This window comes from Ranitomeya variabilis, chromosome 7 (assembly GCF_051348905.1).
Source record: "Ranitomeya variabilis isolate aRanVar5 chromosome 7, aRanVar5.hap1, whole genome shotgun sequence".
NCBI lineage: Eukaryota > Metazoa > Chordata > Amphibia > Anura > Dendrobatidae > Ranitomeya > Ranitomeya variabilis.
In genome coordinates this window covers 17,635,650-17,648,664 of record NC_135238.1, presented here as the reverse complement: position 1 = coordinate 17,648,664, position 13,015 = coordinate 17,635,650, and the positions used below count along the sequence as shown (strand labels likewise).

General features: G+C 39.6%; 1 protein-coding gene across 1 annotated transcript; it reads right to left on the bottom strand.

Moving 5' to 3' along the window:
* Nucleotides 1-5,334: 5,334 nt before the first annotated feature.
* Nucleotides 5,335-12,753, bottom strand: PDIA2 (protein disulfide isomerase family A member 2). The gene is made up of 11 exons (XM_077274282.1): nt 11,867-12,753; nt 10,697-10,903; nt 10,438-10,571; nt 10,052-10,189; nt 9,726-9,839; nt 9,389-9,514; nt 8,940-9,134; nt 8,736-8,856; nt 7,073-7,254; nt 5,600-5,689; nt 5,335-5,518 (listed from the first exon to the last, which is right to left on the bottom strand). The coding sequence occupies exons 1-11, from the start codon at nt 12,063-12,065 to the stop codon at nt 5,444-5,446; spliced, it is 1,581 nt and encodes a 526-aa protein (XP_077130397.1). The 5' UTR covers nt 12,066-12,753; the 3' UTR covers nt 5,335-5,443.
* Nucleotides 12,754-13,015: the final 262 nt, after the last annotated feature.

The window sequence follows — 13,015 nt, the reverse complement described above, 5'->3', positions numbered from 1 at the left end:
GGGAAGATTACTTGGACCACTTTAAAGAGAACCAGTTACCATAAAAAATTTCTCTACCTGGAATAAAGTGTTTTTGTTTTTTTCTATAAACCTGGTGTAAATGCCGCATTTTTCCTTAATCTGGTGATGTTTTTCATTTGTTTCTGCACCTCTCCTTTCCTAAGATATGGTTGCTTTTCCATGTATGTAAATTCCGTTTTTTTTTTCTTTCTTAGCCAACTGGGTGTGGTGCTTAGCTCTTTGGGGGCATGTCTGTAAGGACCACACCCACATGGCTACAAAGACTAGATTTCTATAAAGAGAAGAGGAGGCCATATCTAGAAAAGAAAAACATTGCCAGTTTTAGGAGAAGAGCGGTATTTACACCAGGTAAAAAAAAAATTAAAAATCAAATATGCTTATGGCAAGTGACAGGTTCACCTTAATAAAGTTATCGTGCGTGATACTTGCCAATCGTGGGGTTGTTAATGTCAGCAGCGCGTCTCACCTGTGTAATTTAGTCCAGTAAATAAAAAAAATAAAAAATAAAAATATAGGGACATTAATCTAAAAAAATCAAATTACAGTATCTCTGATAATCAGAAGTTTTAAGATTTAAAGAATTCATTTTAAAATTATTAGATTTTCGACATACGGTAAGTAAAAAAAGTGAAAAAAGAAAAAGCGCAGTTTTATTTAACTTACCAAACGAATAATACGGTTGCAAGAAGGAAAAAAAAAAGTACAGCTTTATTAAAAAAAACAAACTCCACAACGATACTGGGGCAAAAAAGTGTCTGTTTGGGGACTGTATCAGGGACCATAGAGAAACGTATTCTTGATTTTAAAAAAAAATACACCTTTCAACTTTTTTGTGCCGCACCCGAAGGTAATATTAGCGTTAAAACATAAAATGGTCATTTACATAAAAGCAAACGTCCGACTATAACTGCAAAATCTGAGATTGAAATTTTTTTAAAAAGGGTTGTTAAATGGGTAAATTGCAAAGCACTTGTAAAAAAAATTTTTTTTTTTTGTTTACTAAAAATCCTTAAGGCGGAAAAAAGGATTTCTAAGTCTAGTTTACAGCTCATTGCCTTGGCTACCGAGAAGTGGCTGGTTTCTAAGGCAAGGAGTGCAGCGCTTACAAGCTCTTTGTTGTAGAGTTTGTTAGCGCTGCTCTGATGCTGGAGGAAGTGGAGTGGTGCACTCCTGAAAATAAATAAATAAAAAAAATAATAAAACTGCCGGTTCATTGTAATAATACATTGTACCAAATTTTAACTTATATATATATATTTTTTTTTTTTTACGTAAAATAGAATCTATTAAATCACCTTAAACTCCAAAATGAAAAAAAAACGATCTCCCCATAGAGGAGACGACTTATGACCATACAAGAGTATAAATAAAATGGCGGAAAAAAAAACCGCTAAATGGTGCTTTAATGTAAATGGAATTTGTCCTAAGCGTTTTCTTGCAAGTTGTTGATCGCGGCCTTATTTGTATCCGGCGCCACAGATGTCGACTATTTTCCGAGAAAGGTTCCTGTAAAGTTCTGCTCATGAAATACAGTTGTGGATTGAAGCTATTTTGTGTATATTATGTTTTCTAATATATAGTATAATATATTGCATGTTCTTTGTACATTGCCACTGCTCTAGATCGGGGCTTGCAGATTTTTTATTTTTTATTTTTTTTTTGTGCCTCATCCACCGAAATGGGGTTATTTTTACAGTATAAATTATCCCTCCGTTGTGATTCAGAGGTCGTGTACATAAAAGTAGAGAATAAACCTTTGAGAGGAAAACTTATGTAAATGAATGTGAGTATTGTAAGAATTAAAATTACCTTTATTATTTTGAGGTCTTTTTATTTTATTTTTTTTCCTGCTTTATTTTATTTTTTTTTCTTGGTGTAGATTAATTTGGCAGTCATGTTCCCTGTTACATATTGTGTATTATACCCTAGAACAAGGTGAGAAATCAAATATAAAGAAGTCATTCTTCCCTTGTGGGGGAGTATTTGTGCAAAATCCGGTTTCCCGTTTGGAACTTTTGCGTTTTTATACCCTACTTGATTTTTTTTTTCCTCTTTAGTTGGGGTAAATTAATTTTTTTAAAGTTTTTTTTTTTTTTTTTTTTTTTTTCCCTTCCGCCCCATAAGCTCTTCTTAGTGCGCCCCAATGAATCTGAACTTCCTGGTCTTGTTTGATTGGGCAGCTATTTCCAGCTTGTCCAATCACTGACCACCGAGGTGTCCCGCTTCTGCCAGTGATTGGCTGAGTTGGCATTCCTGGTGTGTAGAGAGCAGCAGTATCCAGGAAAGTGTCATCTGAATGAGATCTGTGGGGGGGGGGGTTAAAGTATTATTTTTTTCCTAGTTTGACTCCCTTTTTAGAAGAGATTTCCATCCATTGGACAAACCCCTGTCTCTCAACTTTTTTCTGATATATTTTATTTTTTTTCTCAAGTTTTTGGAGTCACAAATTTGTAAGCGATAGTCTGTATGGATATTTTTATTTATTTTTTGTTAAAACATCCTTCGCTTTGTTATAATCCTTACTTTAGAATCCATAAATCAGAAAGCCAAAGTATGTTATCTAGCAGCAGGAATATATATATATATATATATATATATATATATATATATATATATATATATATATATATATATATATATATATATATATATATATATATATATATTTTGAAAATGTCATTGGTACTTGTGTTATATCTGTGGGGGAAATATCTATTCTACACATGTATCCGAGTGTACCGCGTTTCATCTACTTACATATAGATGTTTGTCACAGAGTGCCTTTATATGTACTTACTCGATGAAACTTCATAATGCTTTTTATCCAGGGGACGTGTTAAAGGAAGAAAATTTTTATTCATGTTTTTTCACTTTTTCTAAAGAGATTTCCTATGTAAATATGTACATTTGTCTTTAGCAACAAAAAAGAAAACAAAAATAAAAAGCACAGCTGCTTTTCTGAACACACCTTTCACTAATCAAAGCCCCACAGATCATGTCTTGTAATTATATATATATTTTTTTTAAAAGGTACTTGGAGATCAATAAAATAAGCTGTCATATATACCCATGCTTGATGTGTCTCTTTGCTTACTTTATTTTTGAGGGGTTGGGGAGCGAAGGTGCCTGTTAACATTTTAAAGAGTTATCCTGACGCTTTATTTTTTTTTTTCTTCTTTTCTTCTTTTTTCTTTTTTTTTCTTGTCTTTTCTTTCTTTTTTTTTTTGAGAGCCTCCCCCAGTTTTCGAAAGTCACAGGTCCTCAGGGGAGGGCGCGCCTAACGGATCCTCGGGGACGGGCGCACCTCACGGGTTCTGGGGGGTGGGCACAACTCGCGGGTCCTTGTTTTGTCCTTTAAGCTAAAAAGAAATAAAAATCCTGTTTCGCTACAGTTTTGCAGAAGTTTCCACCTATACTTCTGTCTCCCCCCCACCCTCTGCAGAGTGCCACATTTTTGTGACTTAAGTCACAGCTAATGAATCTGCCAGAAAACATCCGGTAACACCGGACACCATCCACATTAATGAACATAAACTGGTGGACACCTATGAAATATTCTTTTAATTTGCTTCTATTTTAAAATCTGAATCGCAAATGTAAAACACCAAAACCTAGAGGAAAAAAACGCTAATATGGTAATGATTTGAGTCCTTGATTTCTCAGTGCAGCAATATATATATATATATTTTTAAATGTATAGAACCAATTATGTAAGTGTAGATTTTACTACATTGGAAAAATGGTCCGGCCTTTATGGAAATAACTTGGTCAACTTGTTGGGACACAATTAAGTGGAAAATGTTCACCTGGTTTAGTAAAACATGAGCCGCAAGCGAGGTTCTCGATTTAATACTTTATCTGAATCACTATGCCTTTTATACATCAGGATATATGTGCAAATACTATTTTGTTTTAACTGTATAATGTTTATGCATGATTCATGAAGTGATTACAATTTTGTATATAATGATAATGGAAGTTGTCGTATGCCGAGAGGAAGTGTCAGGTGCTGTGAAACAGCTGTATAGCTCCGTTTCTTAGGCATTTCTTCATTTCTGTAAGCATAGTCTTGCGATTTAATTTTCCTTTCCGTGGGCGACACATTTTCTTTTCTGGTTTTATTTTTGCATTGGTTGTGCCCACATCTTGTTTAACAAAAAGTGAAATAAAAATAAAGAATGGTCTTCCTCCCATCCTCACCCACAAATATAAATTTATATCCAGGAATAGTCCCTCATGCTCTGTAACTTGCCATCCACTCTTTCAGGGTGTTGGTAATCCTTATCAGCATTCTGCCAGACCTATAAGTGCTGGCACTTCCTCCCATCACCATTGTGCCTTTAATTGTTTGGTGACTTGTGTGCATACGCCTGAAAGTCTTCCTGTGTTATACCTATGTATAGACAGAAAAGAGAGCAGGCATAGAGAGACCTGCTTCCTGTGGGAAAGACCAAAGATCCGCTTCCAGTTCTGGCACACAGGCCGGCCCTTGCGTCCGGCAGGAAAGAAAAAGCCCAGCCCATGCTTCCTGTTGCTGAGAAAGACCCGCCCCTGCTTCCTATGGGGCAGACTAAGGACCGCCCCTGCTTCCCGTAGGAAAGACAAAGCCCAACCCTTCCTGTTGCTGAGACCCACCCCTATGGTTGTGGTAAGACCCGCCCCTGTATCCTGTGGGGGAGAGTAAGGACCGCCCCTGCTTACCGTAGGAAAAACCAAGCCCAACCCTTCCTGTTGCTGAGAAAGACCCCCCCCCTTTTCCTGTGGAGGAGACGAAGGACCGCCCCTGCTTCCCGTAAAAAAAAAAGAGCCCAACCCTTCCTGTTTCTGAGAAAGATCCGCCCCCTATGGTTGTGGTAAGACCCGCCTCCGTTTCATGTGGGGGAGACGAAGGACCGCCCCTGCTTCTCGTAGGTAAGACGAAGCCCAACCCTCGCTTCCTGTTGCTGAAAGACCCACCCCCTGTGGTTGTGGTAAGACCCGCCCCCTGTGGTTGTGGTAAGACCCGCCCCCTGTGGTTGTGGTAAGACCCGCCCCCTGTGGTTGTGGCAAGACCCGCCCCCACTTCCTGTAATGCGTTCCTGCCGTCAAGTGTAATCCATCCTTAGCAGCAGAAATGACAAGGAGGACACCTAGTGGCTGTCACCGGAGTGATTTTTTTTTTTTTTTTCCGCGGATAAAAATCACTTTTATATTAAGTGATTAGAAGATTGTGTATTCGTCACATCATCTATCAAACAAGCCCAAGTTGTCTGAAAAGTTCAGGGACCTCTCCGAAATCACTAGTTGCATCAATCACACTAGTTTAAATCTTAGTACTGTAAAAACACTTTATTATTTTAGGCTTATATAAATTGGTAAACATTCAATTTTCGGAGAATTGTTTTACTCATCTGGGCGTCCATTAATATCACAAGTTACATGGCTACAATTCATCTTTCGACTTCTCTTCTTCCACTAAAATATCTTTTCGTTGAGCTGCCTTCAAATCTTCTACTATCTGTAGAGGAAAAAAAAAAAAAAAGTCAAAAATTTAACAAACTCTGTAAAAAAAAATAAAAAAAATCCCAAAATGACCAACCTTTTCTTCTTCATCCTGGGGTAGCACACCACCGCTATCGATAAATTTAGAAAACAGCTCCATCGTCCTATTCTTAGTGTATTCAATCATCTACGGAGATAATAAAATTGTCACTTAAAATGCACATAATTTGCATAAAAAGGCACAGCTGCTGGAGAATGCGACGTTCTGGCGTACGTCATCGTATTATGCATAACTTAGTGATGATGCATACTTCTGTATACTGCGTGATTACAAGGAACCAAGTTATGTGAAGTTTTTGTGATATTTTAGGCTTTTTTTCCAAAATTTTACATTATAATTCATGTTGAATGTGGCTGTTTACGGAATATATAACCGAACACCTTTTACACTGCATTTTATATTAACTTTATTTTTAACTCTGCCGTTCAATGCCATACTTATGTAAAATGGCAGCTTATTGACTGATTTTAGGTATACGAGTTTAGTACTGAGAGTGCACAGAGGTGAACCTGTGCTAAATATTGTAACTTGATACATATATAACCCAACAAACATCTAAATAAAGGGACTGTAACAAAAGTTCACTCCTTTGCACTCAAAGTACTTAAGTGAAATATCTATCTAGACATATTCAGGTATTTTACCTTAGTACTTTGAGGGCCCAGGAGTGAACCATAGTTCCGTTATTTGGATACTATGTTATATATGTATAAACTTACAATAGTTTTACCTCTGCACTAAAAATACTAAATTGAAATATCTATCTAGATATATATATAGTGGTGTCAGTCTAGTACTTTAAGTGCACAGAGGTGAATCTATGCTAAATATTGTAACTTTATACATATATGACACAACAAACCTCTAAATAAAGAGACTGTAGCAAAAGTTCACTCCTGTGCACTCGAAGTACTAAAGTGAAATGGCTATCTAGACATATACAGGTATTTTACCTTAGTACTTTGAGTGCCCAGGAATGAACCTGAGCCAAATATAGTCCCTTTGTTTGGATATTATGTTATGAATGTATAAACTTGCAAAATGTAGCACAGGTTCACCTCTGTGCACTAAAAATAGTAAACTGAAATATCTATCTAGATATATACAGGTGTCAGTCTAGTACTTTAAGTGCACAGAGGTGAATCTGTGATAAATGTTGTAGCTTTATACATGTATACTACAACAAACATCTAAATAAAGTGAGTGTATTTAGCTTAAATTCACTCCTGTGAACTCAAGTTACTAAACTGATCAAGTTAGATATCCGCCTAGTACTGTGAGTGCACAGGAGTGAACCTGTGCTAAATACTGTCCCTTTATCTGGATGTGTCTCTGAATAAACAGGACAGTAGACTCGCAAACGTGCTTGTCGTAAGTGGAATTATAATAAATAAAAAAATCAATACATTTTTTTTAAAAAAGTGAAAGTGCAGTTGGCCTACTTGTTGATATCGCTGCTCATCTTTATCTAGAATTGTGTGTACGTGCTTTCTGAAACAATCCTCTTACCTTTCTTCCTGGTCCTGCGGGGAAGAACCTCAGGTTGGGGTAACCTCGTACTCTCATCCCATCTATTTCATTTGCGGTGCCGTCCATTTTAGCGATGATGACGTTTTCATGGTCTTTGTATTTTTCTCCGAGCTCCTCCCAGATGGGTTCTAGCTCTTTACAGTGAGAACACCAAGGTGCGTCTAGGATGGAGGAGGTACATGAGTTACCAGACAATATCGTCACGTTTGGTTCACAGGAGGGGAAAATTTACCAACACATTCCTGCTAAGGGGAAAAAAAGCTAATTTACCTTCAGTACATAACTATTTCATTGGATGGCTTCATTTTCATTATATAAAGGGGTTCTCTCATATTTAATGAGATTAATGTATACTAATCCTGAGTTACCTCCTGTATTATACCCCAGAGCTGCACTCACTATTCTGCTGGTGCAGTCACTGTGTACATACATTACGGATCCTGAGTTACCTCCTGTATTATACCCCAGAGCTGCACTCACTATTCTGCTGGTGCAGTCACTGTGTACTTACATTACTGATCCTGAGTTACATCCTGTATTATACCCCAGAGCTGCACTCACTATTCTGCTGGTGCAGTCACTGTGTACTTACATTACTGATCCTGAGTTACATCCTGTATTATACCCCAGAGCTGCACTCACTATTCTACTGGTGCAGTCACTGTGTACATACATTACATTACTGATCCTGAGTTACCTCCTGTATTATACCCCAGAGCTGCACTCACTATTCTGCTGGTGCAGTCACTGTGTACATACATTACGGATCCTGAGTTACCTCCTGTATTATACCCCAGAGCTGCACTCACTATTCTGCTGGTGCAGTCACTGTGTACTTACATTACTGATCCTGAGTTACATCCTGTATTATACCCCAGAGCTGCACTCACTATTCTGCTGGTGCAGTCACTGTGTACTTACATTACTGATCCTGAGTTACATCCTGTATTATACCCCAGAGCTGCACTAACTATTCTGCTGCTGCAGTCACTGTGTACATACATTACATTACTGATCCTGAGTTACCTCCTGTATTATACCCCAGAGCTGCACTCACTATTCTGCTGGTGCAGTCACTGTACATACATTACATTACTGATCCTGAGTTACCTCCTGTATTATACCCCAGAGCTGCACTCACTATTCTGCTGGTGCAGTCACTGTGTACATACATTACTGATCCTGAGTTAGATCCTGTATTATACCCCAGAGCTGCACTCACTATTCTGCTGGTGCAGTCACTGTGTACATACATTACATTACTGATCCTGAGTTACATCCTGTATTATACTCCAGAGCTGCACTCACTATTCTGCTGGTGCAGTCACTGTGTACATACATTACTGATCCTGAGTTAGATCCTGTATTATACCCCAGAGCTGCACTCACTATTCTGCTGGTGCAGCCACTGTGTACATACATTACATTACTGATCCTGAGTTACCTCCTGTATTATACTCCAGAGCTGCGCTCACTATTCTGCTGGAGAAGTCACTGTGTACATACATTACATTACTGATCCTGAGTTACCTCCTAGGTCACTATCTTATCACTCTCTTACCAGCAGTACTGTGAATACAGCTCTGGAGTATAGTACAGGCCGTACGTGAAACATTCTTCCTATCCTCACTGATTTACTTACAGAATTCCACAAACACGTTCTTGGTCTCGTCGTACGCTACTTCTTCGAAATTCTGGCCCACAAGAACTTTCACCGGCTTTTTATCCCAGTCTTCGGGAAGTTCTTCACTTAACAAATTTTGCTAAATGGAGAACAGGAAACTTCTAGAATTGATATCGTCTGACAATTATGAGTCTTGTGATTGTTTGCATTGATTTTCCGCACCTTTATTTTACCGTCCATGACGCCCTGGCAAAATTCTTTCACCGTCTCTGACGTTATTTTTTCGGCGTTGAAGGCGAACTTCTTCACCTGATCGATGTTGATTAAACGGATGGTGGGAATATCTTCATTCGTGAGTCCAAAATACTCCAGGACCCCGGCGTGAGGCCCGTCAGAGTTAATCACCACAAATAAAATCTGATGGAGATGGGGAAAAAAAAACATACGTGAAAACAGAAAGATACCAAAATTTAAAGGGGTACACCCCATTTTATAACGTGATGGCATTGGGGGGGTCCCGTTAATCCTGATGAAGGGCACGTAGGGATGTTGTGAGTCTCTCCTGGCTGCGAAGAGATGTTACGGCTTGGGTGAGAGGGGTAATGTGTATGAAAGGGGGGTTATATTTTAAAGGGGATGTCCCTTTAAATGTATAAATCCATTAACCATACCTTCCCTTTAAAATCAGGAGCGGCCTGTTTGAAATTCTCCAAAAGTGTAAGTTGATCTTCAATGGTCTTATTAATAAAGAGCAGTAAGTGGTTGGGAATCTTGGCTGCAAAGATTTTTTCTGACGTCTGTTCGGTAAAAAAAAATAAAGTTTTTAATTTTAACATATGTACCTTTAATACTAAGAGAAGTAACGCTAATCTTAAAGGGGTTCTTGCTCTTGAACCAATGATTTCATGTTGGAATCTGTAATCTATAAAAGAACCTGCTCAGATTCCTCACAGCTCCCCCGCAGGCGAACCGAAGTATTGCAGGTAAATGCTTTACATTTCTACATACCTGATCATTGTATTCGACCACTAGGTCCATACTGTTGACCATAAGGAACCGAACCAGCTCGTCTTTGTCAAAGCCCAGCTCCTCGTCGCCCTGATATTCATATTTCCCTTCAGGCTAGAAAAAAAAAAGTCATGATGTCGTAAGGGCTTGTAGGAATTCAGTTATGGTGACCCGTCTGTATGAAGCTGTGGGTGGAGGACCAATGGACCTATCATTATTTTGGAGACCTCAAAACCTGGAGGCTTCAGTGCCCCTGGGCTTTACCACCCACGGCGGGGATCAGACCTGGGGGACGGGACATGTGTCACCAGAAGAAAAGCTCTTACCCCCCTGAAGAAGATGACGCTGTCCGTAGTGACTCCGAACTTCTCAAATACTTCTTCCCTGTGAGCCACGGCGAAGGTGAAGCCTTCAGTGTTTGACGCAACCTCGCTGAATAGGCTCAGGTCGGCATCGTCAGGGTCCTGGAAAAGTTGGGAAAAAAAAAAGTTATGAAAAATTAGACAAGAATTTTACAGCTCCATCCACTGTCTCAGCCTCGGGAGATCAGACAACAGATCCAAGGCTCCCAGAAAGTTCTTCGGCCTTCAAAGCCTTGCGGGATCAGAGGTCTACACTGAAGCTCCTGGACCTGATCTACCAAGTGGGCCTCCTCAGGTGCTGGGGTCTGGGGGTGATGGCTTCCTCCGGGGGGCGCTGTAGTAGGGTTTACCTTAAAGAAACCAATCACTGCATTCTCATGAGATGTGATAAACTCCTCAGCGGCTGATGGAGTCTCCACCACCAGGGCCGCGGGCTCCATCCTCCTCAGCATCCATCTGACGAGACCCTCCGTGTCTCTCCTACCTGCCAGGGAACAGATGGCTTTCTGTTTAATAGATACATGATAGCTGTGATCTATTATCTATACGTTATCTATATATTATTTATCTATTATGTATCTCATATTCTGTCTGTCCATCTCTCGTTACCTCCATAATCGATATGACCGGTCCTGTTTCCATTTTGGAAGAACTTTAAGGTGGGATATCCACTGACACCAAACTCATCGCCGAGATCTTTTTCTTCGGTGGCGTCCACTTTGGCGAGCCGAGCCTCCGATGTTTTTTCCTTTAAGGTTTCCGCAGCTTTACTATATTTTGGGGCCAGCTCCTGGCAGTGGCCGCACCACGGGGCATCTGTGAAATACATACCACCACTGAATATTCCTGGCGGTGAGAGAAAGCATCACCCCGTTATCAGATGAGCCGCTCGATTGGCGAGAGGTCCCTGGAGGACCCGGCACTTCCATGCATTATACTGATGGCCCACTGACTTCAATGGGAATGTGTAGTACCACTTTTTCCCCAGTAGTGGCGCTATAGGGTAATCTAGATTTTATTATGATGGATTCACTGTTTTCCACATCTCTGGTGATAATGGGACTTTTGGGAAAATGAGCAGGTGGGAGCTGAAGGCTGAATATAGAGTAACGCGCACACCTGCCCCCTTCCCAGGAAAGTCGCCGGAGGGAAAAATCTGCTCTGTGAAGTTTTTTTTTTATTTTTTTTCATTTTATGTAGGATGTATGGTCAGGAATTGTCTCTTAAAGATGCTCCTTAAGGTAGAACATTTTTCTTTACTGATATTCTACAAATAATTTTCTGATATTTTTTTCACAATTTTTTTTTTAATTTACAAAATATAATGATTTAGAGGAAAAAAATAGTCGCCATCTAGTGGCAGAATCCTGCGCTGCAGTATCCTCTGTGTAACATATGGTATTTATACATCCTTTAAGTTCTGGTCATTTTTTGGGACCTCCTCGATTTCATCTACCAGGAGAAGAAACCTGAACTTTCCGGACCCCAATGCAAAGTTTGTACAATGCCCGTCCCCCGCCTACCATGTGCCATTTTTAAAGCTGAGGGCTTTTTTTAGGCCTCCAGTGTAGACAGATAACTTTGCACCTACCATAGATAAATTGCATATCTAAGCAGACATGGCCTCATCCCTTTAAGGACTTCAGGTAAGCGGAAGAACAATGCAGGAGTTGCCATATTGATTGCCACCCAACTTTCCAAGACTCCTGAACATATTGATACCTAGCGGGGATTTTTGGGGCCAACCTAAAAATTTAAAGGGGTCCTACCAATACTTACAGAATTCCACCAGCAGGTACTTGTAGGTCCTGAGGGCGTTGTCGAAGTTCTTCTGGTGGAGGACCAGCACGTTCTCCTCTTCCAGGAGCTCCTCCGTCTTCTCCTCGCTGGTGGACTCCGCAGAGGTGGCGTTGGCGGAGTCTTCAGCTTTGACGTAGAAGCCCAAGAGGAGGCCGAGGAGCAGGTGAGACCACCTCATGGTGTATGGAGAAAAGGGGGTTCAGTCTGTCCTGCCCGTCCACTGAAAGAAGGACTATAAGTAGGGGGGGAGCAGATAAAGCCTCGGTGGTGGTGACGAGGACGCGGCAGGCTCGCGTGGAGCATTGCTACTGGTTTACGCAGCGGACACTGTTCAAATATTGACCCCGTCCTCTCAGTCCTTGGGCTGCCAAATCTTGAAGGGCGATGGGGATTGATGTCCGGAGAGAAACCTGCCAGGATCACTAGTGGCATTCCTAAAAAAAAAATAATAATCTTATTTGCTAATTAATTAATTATTTAATTTGCTATTTAATATTTTATTTTTTAAATTAATATTTCCCAATATTTTTATTTTTTTAAATTATTTTTTAAATTTATTACCACTTGTCTTAAAAGTTACGGGCATCTGTTGACTTTAGTATGATACTATCCCACTTACAGTCCCTTTAACGCCATGTTGTCCTTGACCACGCGAGACCAGACCCCCTTTTGATGAAATTCTTATTTATGTTTTTCTCATTTTTTTTGGTATTATTCTTATTGCCAATGTAGCAGAGTTCAGTTTTCTGTTTGTCAAAAAAACCCCTTTCATGATATGACCTTCTCAAATGATTAATAAACGATTTTGCGCCATTTTTCAGGTGGCAAAATGTTGCAAATTTTGTCACGTGTTTTTGCAAAAAAAAAAGTGATTTTTAAAAAAAATTTCTACCATTTAGTTACTTTTTTTTATTCCATAGACCCTTCCTGCTTTTTAAAAAAAATAAAATATTATTGCAATTCTGAAATAAATACAGCATCAAAATGCCTTGTAATGCAGCAATTATATCAGATCGCAGCGCCCTCTGGTGTTCATTATGTGCATAGCAGAACATACATTTTTTTATTTATTATTATTATTTATTATTATAGCGCCATTTATTCCATGGCGCTTTACATGTGAGGAGG

Coding starts and splice junctions, on each gene's coding strand:
- PDIA2 (XM_077274282.1), bottom strand. CDS start 12,065: ATGAGGTGGTCTCACCTGCTCCTCGGCCTCCTCTTGGGCTTCTACGTC. Junction 9,515..9,725: donor TGGTCGAATACAATGATCAG/GTATGTAGAAAT, acceptor TTTACCGAACAG/ACGTCAGAAAAAATCTTTGC. Junction 9,135..9,388: donor CTCCTGATTTTAAAGGGAAG/GTATGGTTAATG, acceptor CATCTCCATCAG/ATTTTATTTGTGGTGATTAA.